Source organism: Onychostoma macrolepis, chromosome 07 (genome assembly GCF_012432095.1).
Source record: "Onychostoma macrolepis isolate SWU-2019 chromosome 07, ASM1243209v1, whole genome shotgun sequence".
NCBI lineage: Eukaryota > Metazoa > Chordata > Actinopteri > Cypriniformes > Cyprinidae > Onychostoma > Onychostoma macrolepis.
The window spans coordinates 3,855,910-3,869,777 of NC_081161.1; the positions used below are offsets into that span (position 1 = coordinate 3,855,910).

The 13,868-nt window shown below is 35.8% G+C and overlaps 1 protein-coding gene across 1 annotated transcript in view; it reads left to right on the forward strand.

Annotated features, from left to right (window-relative positions):
• Window positions 1-609: 609 nt before the first annotated feature.
• The window catches only part of LOC131545045 (sodium/potassium/calcium exchanger 3), a 40,719-nt gene continuing 27,460 nt past the window's right edge, over window positions 610-13,868 (forward strand). The window contains exons 1-2 of the mRNA XM_058783653.1: window positions 610-942; window positions 6,049-6,141. Of these exons, the coding sequence (XP_058639636.1) occupies window positions 849-942; window positions 6,049-6,141 (187 nt within the window). The 5' untranslated portion in view covers window positions 610-848. The remainder of the gene's footprint in view (window positions 943-6,048; window positions 6,142-13,868) is intronic.

Below are 13,868 nucleotides of genomic sequence, written 5' to 3' on the forward strand. Positions count from 1 at the left end.
TTTCTATATATATGTGTGTGTGTGTGTATTAGTGCTGTCAAGCGATTAATCTTGATTAATCACATCCAAAATAAAAATTTTGTTTGCAAAATATATGTGTGTGTTCTGTGTATATTTATTATGTATACATAAATACACACACATACAGTATATATTTTGAAAATATTTAAATGTATTTACATGTCTATATTTAATATATAAATATAACCTATTTTTATGAAATATGCATGTGTGTGTGTGTGTGTGTGTGTGTGTGTGCATAATAAATATACACAGCACACATACATATATTATGTAAATAAAAACTTGTATTTTGGATGCGATTAATCGTTTGATATTGTGTGTGTGTGTGTGTGTGTGTGTGTATTTCGCTACCGCTCCGTACCGATTCATCAGTCTCAGAGAATTTGAGCGATAGGGACATACTGTACGAGATTGAGTCTTTCGTCTCCTAGTGTTTTCATATTGGTCGTCCACGATTACAGCACGACTATTGGCAAGAGCCGCCCTCAAGTGGCAGCGGTGTGATTTGTGTGAGTATATGAGAGAGAGAGAGAGAGAGAGAGAGAGGGAGGGAGAGGGTACCATTTAGAACGACCACTCCAAATCCAATGGCATGTGGGCGCATTTGCGCGCTTTGAAGCAGATGATACCTGAGCACCTAAAACAGCTTAGCGGAACGATGCGTCTAAACAGTTCGCAACAGCGCAGTGTTGACTGTGATGAAGAAAAACAAGGCAACCCAAAAGTTTAGTTTAGTCAGAAGGTAGTTAGCAGCCCCGCCTTAAAACAGGAGGAATCTGCGGCGATCATGTTCTGAGTCCGAGGCGCGGAGCAGACGGAGCGGGATGAAGCCGGTGATACGGAGCGCCAGGCGCTTCTGCTGCTGTGGAGTCGGGCTTCTCGCGGTCGTGTGGCTCGCACAGGTCCTGCAGCTGACAGGTTAGGACAATCATAGACAAAACATTCATTAGTGTTACACCATCATCCCTTGGTCATCCTTCTGTTCGTGACATGCATTTTTAGTGTTTTTTTTTTTTTTTTTGTGAATCTCATTTGTGTGCCTCCGCATCAGTGCTCCTAATGAAGAGGAGCATACTGATTTATAAACATAAATGAAATAAAATAAATGAATTTTAAATAGTTTGTTGGTCTTTTTATACATTAAAAATGACAATAGCCTAATAATTTAGCCAAAATGTGACCCTGGATTACAAAACCAGTCATAAGGGTCATTTTTTTTAATGTATACATTATCTGAAAGCTGAATACATAAGCTTTCCATTGATGTATGGTTTGTTATGATAGGACAATATTTGGCTGAGATACAACTATTTGAAAATCTGGAATCTGAGGGTGCAAAAAAAAAAAAAAAATCTAAATATTGAGAAAATCGCCTTTAAAGTTGTCCAAATGAAGTTACATTACATTTACATTTAGTCATTTAGCAGACGCTTTTATCCGAAAGCGACTTACAAATGAGGACAATGGAAGCAACAAAAGAGCAATGATATGCAAGTGCTATAAAAAGTCTCAGTTAGTCCAACGCAGTACACGTAGCAAGGTTTTTTTTTAAATTATTATTATAAAAGAAAAAGAAAACAGACAGAATAGAAAAATAATATATAGCAAGCTAGTGTTAGAGGCCTTTTTTGCTTTTGTTAAATGTATAATAAATAAAAAGAAAACAGATAGAATACAAAAAGATTAGAGAAGCTAGTGCTCAGGTTTTTTTTTTTTTTTAATGAAGAAAACAAGCAGTTAGTAAATGAATAGAGTGCAAGTCTAAAAGGGGCAAGTTTTTTCTTCTTCTTAGCAATGCATATTACTAATCAAAAATTAAGTTTTGATATATTTACGGTAGGAAATTTACAAAATATCTTCATTGAACATGATCTTTACTTAATATCCTAATGATTTTTGGCATAAAAGAAAAATCAATCATTTTGACCCATACAATGTATTTTTGGCTATTGATACAAATATACCTGTGCTACTTAAGACTGGTTTTGTGGTCCAGGGTCACAAATGGTTTTCATAAAGCAGCAATTACTATTTTACATGATTTTTCTTCTTCTTCTTCTGGCTTCTCCTGCTAGTAAAACACCCCTTCACACCTGCGTCACAGCACCACTGAAAGGTGTTTTCCCATGCAGTTAACCTATAGTATATATAATACTGCAGTTAACATGCATTGCTGCTGTATTATGGAAATGTTCAATGCCACGTTGGATAGAATATAATAAATATTTTCCTTTATGATGCAAACCCATGACTTTGCCATTGGTAGTGTCTGCTCTACCAGTTGAGTAACAAAAACTCAATATTTCTGATTTTGCATTATAAGCTGAAAGAGAAGGTGATATGAAATAGTGTTCATTATTTAGAGGAAGAGAGAGAAAGACCAATCTATGTAAAGTATCCTACCTAAATCAAGTTATGATGCTGCATTAAGGGTTTGAAAAGTGTCCAAAAGAACCTGATTCTAGAAATTTGCCTACCAAGGGTGAAAGCAATAATTATATGCTTCCTATAGTTTTATTATTTTTATATTAAGAGATCGGTACTTTTGTGGTTTTGGGAACATCAGAGGTGTTGTCTTTATCAAGCATTTATCTCTTCAAACACTCAAAAATAAATGAGCCTTGCATATGAACTTGAGCTTTTTTGAGGCTGTTTAAATACTAATGAATATTGGTTTGCAAACATATTATTTTCAGCAGATACGTTTGTAAACACAGTGTTAATATTATAATTGGATATTATAATAGTATAATTACAAAAATAATTTTAACATTTTGTTTCTTGGGCAATTTGGTAACATTTGACATATTTGCATGATTCAAACAAGTTAAGTGAGTGTGAACTTTTAATCGATGAATATGAACTTTTCTTGACAGGTTGACTGCATTATTTAGTTGACCAATGCAATCAGCTGTGGGGCGAGGTTCATGCTTAACTAGTTTGGGAAAAAATCATGCGACATTATACATCAGTGCTACAGTCGAATTCACTTATTTAAACCAGAATGATCAATGACATACAGTAACATGTCAGCTGTGTGTTTGCTTCCATAGCAATATCAGTTTTTTTTAAATCAACAACATTAACATTTTATTTTAATAAAACTCTTTCAAACCAGGTAAAACCAATAAAACTACATGACTTTCACATATTTTCTATTGAAGCATGATAGCTCTTGTTAAAAAGAGTACGTATTATGGAAATAATATACTAAAGTGCAAACTGAATGTAATGTTTTTGGACACTTGTTGCATGTTAAATGCAATAAAAATGATTATTGTTAAAATTCAAATTAAATGCAATTAGCTGAGCTTTAGAGTGCTTTTGGACTCACTTAAGTAGAACTTGAGTACACTTAAAAACACTATAATTATAATCATGTGCTTTACATGTAATTTAGTATGTTAGTCAACACATCAAAACAAGTGTACTTCTTTAAAGCACGACAAATGATTATTAAAACTAATGTTTAAAATGTACTTTATTATAAAGTGCACTTTTTAAAAGTGTACTTAAATGTGTTAAGAAACATCAAAGTGTCTTTCTTTTATTTCATAAATATTATATAATAATAATAATACGTTTTATTTATGTAGCGTCTTTCCAGGGCTCAAGGACGCTTTACAATGTACATGCAACAAGGACAAAATAACACTGGAAGGGTAGATAATGATGACAGACAATAGTAGAAGCAGCAAAAGAACGTTATATAGACAGGGCAGCATACAGCAAAGTAGAATCAAGCACTATGAAATACGAAACAGCTCATGGATGATAACATTCAGAAAATAAGCATTATCTGCAAGTATAGTCTTTTTTATACTTTAAAGATTTGAAGTACACTTCAAGTGCCCATCAATCCCTAGTTTTTTCACAAGGCACAGTAATGATATATAGACAAATGGTCACTTTCAGTCTACAGTGTGGGCAAGTTGAAAAAACAAACATTATTCTGCTCAAGTGTACTTGTATAATTGGGTTATCTGACATATCTTGAATAAAGAACAGCCACAGGTTTATACCCACTGACAGCAGACTGATCCACGACAACAAACTGTTCCAGCGTGATCTTCGTGTGTGGCATCAGTTGTTTCATTTTTATGTTTTGTGATGACAGAGAGGACGGTAGTGCAGCAGAGGAGCTGATTTTACCCATATATAGCATCACAAAATGAAAGCTGGAAAAATATGCCCTATAAAGAGAGCAAGAGAGACAGTCTGATAAGAAACAGCTTTTAAACCAGTTGGCGAGAACAGCTTCAAAAATCTTCCATAAGACTGTGAACAACAGAGTAATGAGCACATTAGAAATGGCATAATCTTAAGGCAGTTTAAACCACACTCTATTGTCTCAATTTGAACTCAAAAATCACAGATTTTTAACATAACCAGTTAATGAAATCTTTGAATTTTTAGTGAGAATCACCTCTGAGTTTTTAATGAAATAATCTTAATCACCTGGCTTCACTGATAAAAACGTTCAGGCTATAGAACCTGCAAAATTATGATGAGATGTCCAGTCTGCTTTTAGACAATTATCGTCCAAAACAACATTCAGACGCAATGACCAAACTAGGCAGAGAAAGCTCTCATCCTCATTTGAATGAAAGTAAGAAGGACCGAAAGCTTGCAAAGACACTATATCTGAATGCTTACAACGTAAGCTGAACTTAAAGATCAAGAAAAGAAAAACATAGATTCACATCAGTTTTGTGTTTTTTTTGTTTTGTTTTTTACATACTCACCCTGTAGGTGAGTTTGTTTCTTTATTTTGGAATTGAAGAAATGTAGTATTCCATCACTTGCTCGGCAATGGATGCTCTGTAGTGAATGGGTGCCGTCAGAATGAGAGTCCAAACAGCTGATAAAAACATGACAACAATCCACAATTAATCCACACCACTCCAGTCCATCAGTTAATATCTTGAGAAGACAAAAGCTGCATGTTTATAAGAAATAAATCCATCTTTTAACTTTAAACTGCCACTTCTGGAAAAATTCATAATCCATAATAACACTCAGTGAAAAAGTTCATCCAATGTTGTCCTCTCACATCAAAATCCACCCACATATTTGAAAACAAAACAGTTTTGGGCTGTTTTGGCTTGTAAATGGTGCTTGGTCCATGCATATTTCTCTCCTTATTCACACAAGATGACTTTTTCACTGGAAAAAGCAATATTATGGATAGAGGACTTGAAGTTTAGCCAGATGCCAAGATTAGAAATGCCTTAATGGTGGATTTGGTTTTATAAAAACATGCAGCTTTTCACTTCTCAAGACATTATCTGTTGGACTGGAGTGGTGTGAATTACTTGTGGGTTATTCTGATGTTTTTATCAGCTGTTTGGACTCTCATTCTGATGGCACCCATTCACTGCAGAGCATCCATGGGTGAGCAAAATCAACAAAATGCAATGCAATTATGATTTCAGAGAATATTGATTTAAGGTAGACTGTCCAAACATACACATCTCACAAAATAACAAAATTCAGATTTCAGTTGTTAAATTTTGCTTGAGACAGATAATGTCAAATTTGTCATGATTTATAGAACTGCATAGTTTATCTACTAATTTATGGCAGATGAATTATTCATTTTAAAAAGCAACTTGTATATGTGTCGGTGTGACAAACTTTTTCATCTTTGAGGTACTGTATCCTCACAATGTTATATATAACTCTGCTGCCCTGAACAACAGAACAGGATGCTGCATAGCTGTGCCACAATGTTGTGTTTTCATGCTGCCAAGGGAAAACTAAACAAAATGGTTCTGGTTGTACAGTATGTGCGTCAGGACGCACGCTTACGTAGTGGAGCTTGAAGTGCCTTCTGGTGCCGAATGTTTTTACTCAAGCATGCTTGCTCGCAAATACCTTTTTTGGTCTACCTGATGGATTCGTAAATGTTTTCATTAACATTGTTGACTGTTGCAGTGACAGTTTGCAGATATAGAAGTACACTTCTGTACACATTTGGTTGTGAAAGGTGTAGAGATATATTAATTTCTCATGTCATTTCAGAGATCAAGTCTTCGTGGCCAGAAACAGACTTTCCCAGACGCAGGGTCCTGCAGTATGAAGTCGAAAATCAAACAATTGACACTCCCAGAGCAGGTGGGCAATAAATGTTTTATAGTGTTTGCATTTCAGAACATTTTAAATCTCGCATTTATATTTAAGATTTTATGGTGTGCTATTTATTGACTGTTTTGTGGTGATTTATACAAACTACTAAGAGTGAGAGTAAATATTTGTTTTCCCCAAAGGCCACTGCTTGAAAGATATACAACATTTACACAGTAAATATATTTGTGTGTGCTTGTAGCTCTAGGCTACTATGGTTGCATGTTGTATATTCTCTAAACACCTTTTGTGAAAATTAAGTCTGCTTCATTGTATTGAATGTGCACTTGTAGCATAAAAAAACTAAATGTCTAAAAATCGAAACATCCTTAAACTCAAGGTATATTTGCTTGAGATGCAAATGTAAAAAGTCTTAAACAAAATTGAACAAAATGAATTTAAAACAAGAACAAATGTGTCAACTTTTAAAAAAACTTTTTTTCTGGGCCCATTTGCATGTTTAATTTGAGTTCTTGTTTAAATCATAAACTCACTTTATTTTAATCAGTTTCATTCTTAACTAGACTTTTTATGTGACGCTATTTTGATTCTCAAGTAAATATGTATCCATTTTAAAATAATCTCTATTTTGTGTTTCCTTCAATATATTCCTTAATTTTTTTACTTGGTCTTAAATGTTTTAAAAGTCTTAATTTAATCTTGATAAAACCTGCATAAACCTGTTAATGAAATAAAAGTCCACTTAAGTGACGTAAAGAGAGACATTTTCATGACTGTGTTACCTATCATTGTATTATGAAATGCCTTTAACTGAAAATTGAGTGTTTAATCTTATCATTTTACATTTTTGCCAATATTTTCCTATTTTGATATTGGAAAGTTGATTTGACACAATCTGCATTGTTAAAAGCGCTATATAAATAAAGGTGACTTGACTTGACTTAACACACTTAAGTACACGTTTAAAAAGTGCACTTTGTAAAATGTCAGATTAAATGTTTTATATTTAAAGTATATTTAAATCATTGTATTAAGAAATTTGTGTAGTGCTTTAAAGAAGTACATTAAGTCAACGTATAAAGACAATAGAAGTAATTATGAAATTACATATAAAGATGTACTGAAGTCCTACTTAAGAGGGTCAAAAATCACTCAAAGTCAAAGGTCAAAGTTCAGTTGATTGCATTTACTACAAATTTTTAAACTATAATACATTTTCATTTAATTGCAATTAACACTCAGTTAAGTGTCCAAAAACATTACATTAAGTTTACACTTAAGTATATTCTTTTAAAATACATTATTTCCATAAGAAGTACTCTTTTAAAATTATGTTAAAGTGTACTTCTTTCTCACAAGACTCTGCTTGACCTTCGGAAAGCAAAGTTCTGTCTGAAGAGGCCACATGTTGCTGAGATGTATGAATTACTGTAGCAAAACAGAAAAAAAGGGACATATAAAAGGGGTGGAAGAGAAAACATACACTGTCCAGAGATATCAGGAGGCTACAGCAAACATAAACAGACGTCAGGAACAGACACTCTACTGCCTCATCTGGAAAACACTTACAGGCATTGATCTCAGACAAATACTTCTGTTGTTATTATTGTAGTTCTGTTGCAGTTTGTGTATTATGCAGACAAAGTACAGAGAACTGTGATCACAGCATGGTCTGTCTGCTTTAATCTGTGAGCGCAGCAAGCAGTTTAAATAATGGCGAACACGACAGAACGGATGCTTGCAGCACTGTTAGTTGCCAGAATTAGACCTGTACACTCAAGCATTGAAGATACACAGTCTTCAAATCAGGGATGTCAGGCATAAAGCAAACCAAAACACTATCAAACTAGATCTTTTGATATAGAGAATCTGATTTCCCCAATGAACATGTCAAATCAAAGAGCGTTAGAACAAATGACATGAGTTATTGACTCAGGGATTAATATGATTAAAACCTGAATACTTTCCCCACATTACTAAACTCCCATACGCATACATGCAAAAAAAGAATTCTACCTAATTCTACTTAATGTGCAATTGTAGTGTACTTCAAAAGTAAAAAGTACTTGCGGATAATATAATATTAATAAACTAAAAGGCCACTTAAGTGACTTAAAGGAGTCATCGGATGCCAATTTTCCATAAGTTGATATGATTCTTTAGAGTCTTCATGAAACGTCTATAACATACTTTGGTTGAAATTTCTCAATGGTAGTGTAAAACAACTCCCTTTTTACCCTGTCAATAACAGGTCTGTTCACAGCAAGCTGTTTCGGTGCGTGTTACTTTAAATGCTAATGAGCTCTGCTGACCCCACCCCTCTCTTCCGTAGAGTGACAAGCCGTTCTCTGAGGCTGTAAACTTTAACTGCATTTAGCTGCGGAACTTGCTAACTAGCACATTATTAGGAAAGGCGATTTGCAAAGATTCATAAAAAAACTTTATACTCACTTCATCTGTAGGTGAAGCTGGTTTACAAATGATTCGCGCGAACATAAATGCATTTAGGTAGATCGGGGGTACATTCCCTTTATAAAACAAATGTAATCCACTGCGTCTTTATCAGTTCGGATGTCAGGAGTAAATGAGGACTGCTATGTTCATTATTACATCCAACAACAAAACACCTCAATCGCTTAGGAGTCATTCTTGTCTACATCTGCTCCAGCGGTGAAACAATTGTGGACTGATGACAGCTCACTCAGGGCGGGTCTAAGGTAAAACACCAGTTGTCGTGGGAGTGGCCTGTGCAGAACTACGTCATTCTGCCAAGAATTTCAGAACAGCCTGATCTGAGAAAGTGATTATTATTATTGGGGATTTCTTAAAAAGCACTGGGTGGATTTTTATTATTATATGGTGGATGTGTAAACACACATTTACAGTATGTTCAAACAACATGTAAAAGTGAATTTTGCATGTGATGACCCCTTTAAAGAGAGACACTTTCATGACTGTTTCTTAACAAACTTAAGTATACTTCTAAAAAGTGGCCTTTGTAATAATGTCAAATTAAAAGTTTTTGTACATTTAAAATCATTATGTTTTAATAATCTTTTGTCATGCTTTAAAGAAGTACACTTATTTTGATGTGTGGACTAACATACTAAAGCTTGATTATAATCATAACTGCAATGTGTTATTTGATATTACATTTTAAAGTTAATATATTTTAAATGTACTTAATTGCATATTTATGATTACAAATGTGTAGTTAGAAATATATTTAAATACATGACACAAGTTTCAACAAAAATTTAATTAAAGTATATTTAATCCCACTTTATATTAGGTGGCCTTAACTACTATGTACTTACATTTGAATTAATCATTTGGTACAATGCACTTATTGTGTAAATAAATACATGTTTTTTCATTGTACTTATATTTAAAAGACCTATATGTAATTACATATGTAATTAATTTCTGTAATTACATTTATAATTACACTGTTGACCCATCCCTTACACCTTAACCCACCCTTAAACCTACCCACCAAACCTGTCCCTAACCTTACCCGTATCCCACCTCAATAGCAGCAGAAGTGTTTTGCAATACAATATGAACACAATAAGTACATTGTACTTATTTTTTGATGTAAGTACATAGTAGTTAAGGCCACCTAATATAAAGTGTAACCATATATTTTAGTTTTCAGCAGTACTTCAAAAGCATTGTTAGCTAACTATGGTCGCAAGTTCCGTTGAACTCTATTGATAACGACGGAACTTGTGACCATAGTTGCATTTCGGAAACACCCCAGATAAAGAGTAATTTATTTACTAGTTTTCTCTCTCACATATGTGCAAATGTTCATACATTAACAGCTCTTAGTTCCTTAGTGCTGTCCTATTTGAGCTGGTCAAAATGATTCACAAATCAGGCTAAATGACTCTTGAATTGAACTTGCATTCTCTTAATCAGCTGACACTCTCGAGTCAAAATGAGACGAGAAGCATTGAGTTGATCCAAGAGCACTTACAGAGAGCATTCACTATGGGTTTATAGCGGAGGGTAGAAAGGGTAATTACTAGTAAGTCAAGCAATTTTGTTACTGTTTTAAAGCAATGCAAAAAATGCTTAAGTTTTAACCCTCTGGTGCTTCTTGACTAGACGGTCAAAAATCAGTTAAATAAATGTACTATATTTTAGTTTCCTTATTTATTAGGGGATTTTATTATACTAAATTATATTTATGCTGTAGTCCATTAATTATCTGTCAATCACTTTTTGAGCATAGAAAAAAAAAAAAAAAAACGATAAATAAGATAAAAAAAGATAAATCATGAATGCTTTTGAGCGCAGACTTAAGTTTGGTCTCTTTAAAGAAGGCAGATTATTGCTGAAGTGAAAAAAACAATAAAATAGTAAAGTAAAGTTTGTATTTTATGTCTAAATCTAAACAACTTGTGTTTTAAATCTGAGGCTGATATCTCAACAAAAACTTTTAATTAAGATTTTGTTTGGGCGCAGTACCATACGTTTTCACTAGGTGAAATCCGTTATCCATTAGTTTCCAATGCTAATGGTAAATCTGAATACTACAAGTGTGACTATTTTTTTCAGGACCATTTAACTTTTTCAAATCACATCCATGATTTGTGTGTGTGTGCGTGTGCTCACATAGCAAGTAGAACAATTCTAAAAAATAATATTTATAATAATAATAATAATAATAGTAAAAATTTTTGATCAAAAATGAGCATCAGAGGGTTAAGTGTGAGACTTACCCGATACTGACTGCTGTGTAAATTTGCGAGTTTTGTTTTTATACATTGTGTTTTAATATTAAAATACAAGTTAGCATTGATGTTAAAGGTTAAATCATGTTTCATTTGCCTTATATAATAGGTAACTCATCAATTCAAAGAGCGCTAGCAAAAATGCCAAGTTGATGACTGCTCTCAATGTCAGATCTGCAATTGGATGAAATTCCACTGGCAAAATCTCCAGTATTTTGCTCATCTGTGAGAGCTAAGCCATATTACGTTTAATAGGTGCAGTTCCTTAAACTGCTCTTCCATAATTAGAGGGGATTATGTAATAAGTCTGAGATTGATTTCTTTTTTCTGTCTCTCTCTCGTCCTCACCATTGTTTTTGTTCCTTATAAAAGGACGAGACGGCAGACCCTGTCTTCAGACGAGAATCCTTTGAGGTTTGTGTTGCTTGGCAACTGAATGCTAAATTTCGGGAGTGCGTGTGTTTGTGGAGAGACGTGTGAGAGAGGGAGCTTAGATGAAAAAGACAGAGGCAGCGAGAGAGAGAGAGAGAGAAAGGTGGGAGGAAATAAATAATGAGAAGGAAAGGGAAGGTGCTATTTTTAGGCATGTCAGTAATCATTGCACATGATGTTCTTTGCATTGGCCAAATATTTTGTGTACATTTCAGAAGGAGTAGGTGGCTAGAAAATCCCTCACAGACAAGCACAATCACTGCAGTCTAATAAAAACAAATCATGCTGCATCATTTTTGACTGTGTGGTAATCAGACCTCGAGTGTATCCTCTTCTGACATGATGCATTAAGGTCACATGGCATAAGCACAAGTAATTGCTTTTAGTTGGATATGATTTGCCCAATGTTTATGGAATGTGACCCTAATAAGCCCATGGACCAAATAAATCCTCTTGTTGGTTAGAAATAACAGAAATACCTGTATTATAATATAAAAAACAGAAATATAAAAATGACAGAAGCATGACAGAAATATTTCAAAGTAATGCATATGTTTGTTACCGTCATTTTACATTTTATTAGGATTAAACAAATCAAATGTCAAGATCTTGAGTTATTTGTAATAATGTGTTGTTACTGTATGGTTGAAGTCACATCCAAAATCAATCTTTTTTCTACAAACCGGTGATTAAACTAGCTGTGTGTTGATAACATTTTGAGATTGACAAATCGTTTAAAACCTAGTATAATTCATTGTTTTGCTATATATATATATATATATATATATATATATATATATATATATATATATATATATACATATGAAACAGCTTTTGAGTCAGTTGACCGTTTGCAAAGACCCGCCCTCCTTAGTTACTGTTGCTACCCCCGACAAACAATGCCATGTTCTCACGCAGTGAAAAATACATCGCAGAGCAAAGAGAAAACTGACAACGTGCAGACAGACAATACAGAGCAGGTTACTTCTGGTATGAAATAAGGACTACAGCTGCGGCTACTGGGCATGCACATTTACATATTTTCCGAGCAACCTATGAAAATGGTTTTAAAAAGACACATAGTTTCATCACTTTAGTTTACATTGTCGCAATGACCATCTTTTTGCAGTAAAGGACCTGTCATAGTTTAATGAGTGGGATGATGACATGAGCGATGCGAGGTTAGCTGCATTGAAAACAGATGAGCGCACAAGTGAAGTGCATATACAGCTCCCGATCGGGGGCGAAGTTCACAGGATTTTGTCCACAGAAGGATAAGAGTACACATTTAAAATATAATTTTATTATTTCACACTCAGTATTTTAACTTAAGAGCTGCAAGCCATGCATACAGCACCGGACATGACAGGTTCCCTTTCGAACGTTCACTTCATGTTGTGTATGGGGAAAACTCCTGTTTTATTCTGTACTGAAGCCTGGTTTGTTCACATTTGTGTAGCTGCACAAACCAATGGCGCTTTAGCCTGCCAGAAAGGGTGGAGCCGACGTGTATATAAGTCGGCTCGCAGCGCCATTTCATCAGATCATTCTCCTTCAGCGACGAGGATCATCACTTTGCTGACTCTGGAAGAAACCAAGAAGAAGCCGAGGAAGAAGAAACTCCAGCTCTGCTCGCCACCGTCGAAGACGCCCAAGCAGCGAAGATTCCCTGCGGCCATCCGGCATGTGAAGAGCAAGCCTAGAGTGAATTTCCTAAAGAGAAAATGTCAGCGCGCTTTGTTGCAAATGTCGCACTGTGAGTGTGGCTCATGCAAGGATCCCTTGCATGAGACGGACGAGTGCAGTGAGTGTGTCGCCTGTCTTGGCAGCGCCCATGCAGAGGCTGCGCTCACTGAAGGCTCATGCTCCCATTGCGAGAGTAAGAGTCTTTCCTGTCTCCGTTCGCAGATCGCCTTTTTCCACGAAGGCGGTCCCCCTCGCTCAGCTCTCACGTATCCTTTCTCTCCTAAGAGAAAGAAACAGCGGAGCAGCGGGTCCTTCTCAGCGGGTTCGAGCGGTGTCATGTCGACTCAGCATACAATGGCAGTTCTTCAAGTGTTTCAGGCCAAGCTTCTCCGTGGTATGGAAAAGTCTGGCCAAGTACACCAGGAGGCTTTCAAAGAGCTGCACACAGCAACAGACCTGGCTCTGCGCTACGAAAGCAACGACACAGGCGATTGGCAAGACCATGGCCAGTTTGGTGGTGCTGGGGCACCACCTCTGGTTAAACCTCACTGAGATCAGGACGCTGAGAAGATGGCTTTCCTCGGCTCACCAGTCTCACCAAAGGGCCTTTTCGGCCCCACTGTGGACGAGTTTGCAGAAAGGTTTTCGGAGGCTCAGAAGACGTCACAGGCGCTGCGTCACTTCCTCCCCAAGCGCCCTGGCCCCGCAGCCACGGGCCGCCAAAAGATTCCCACCACTCAGTCTGCAAAACTAAGCCTCAGCGGAAATCTGAGCCTGGGCTGCAGCAGTGCCCTGGAAGGCGAAACGCTTCCCCTTTCTGAAGCGTCAAGGTCCCCGCCCCCGAGCCGCCTAAACCTTCCTGATGCGCTAGAGAGGAAGAGGAGGGGCTCTGTTCTC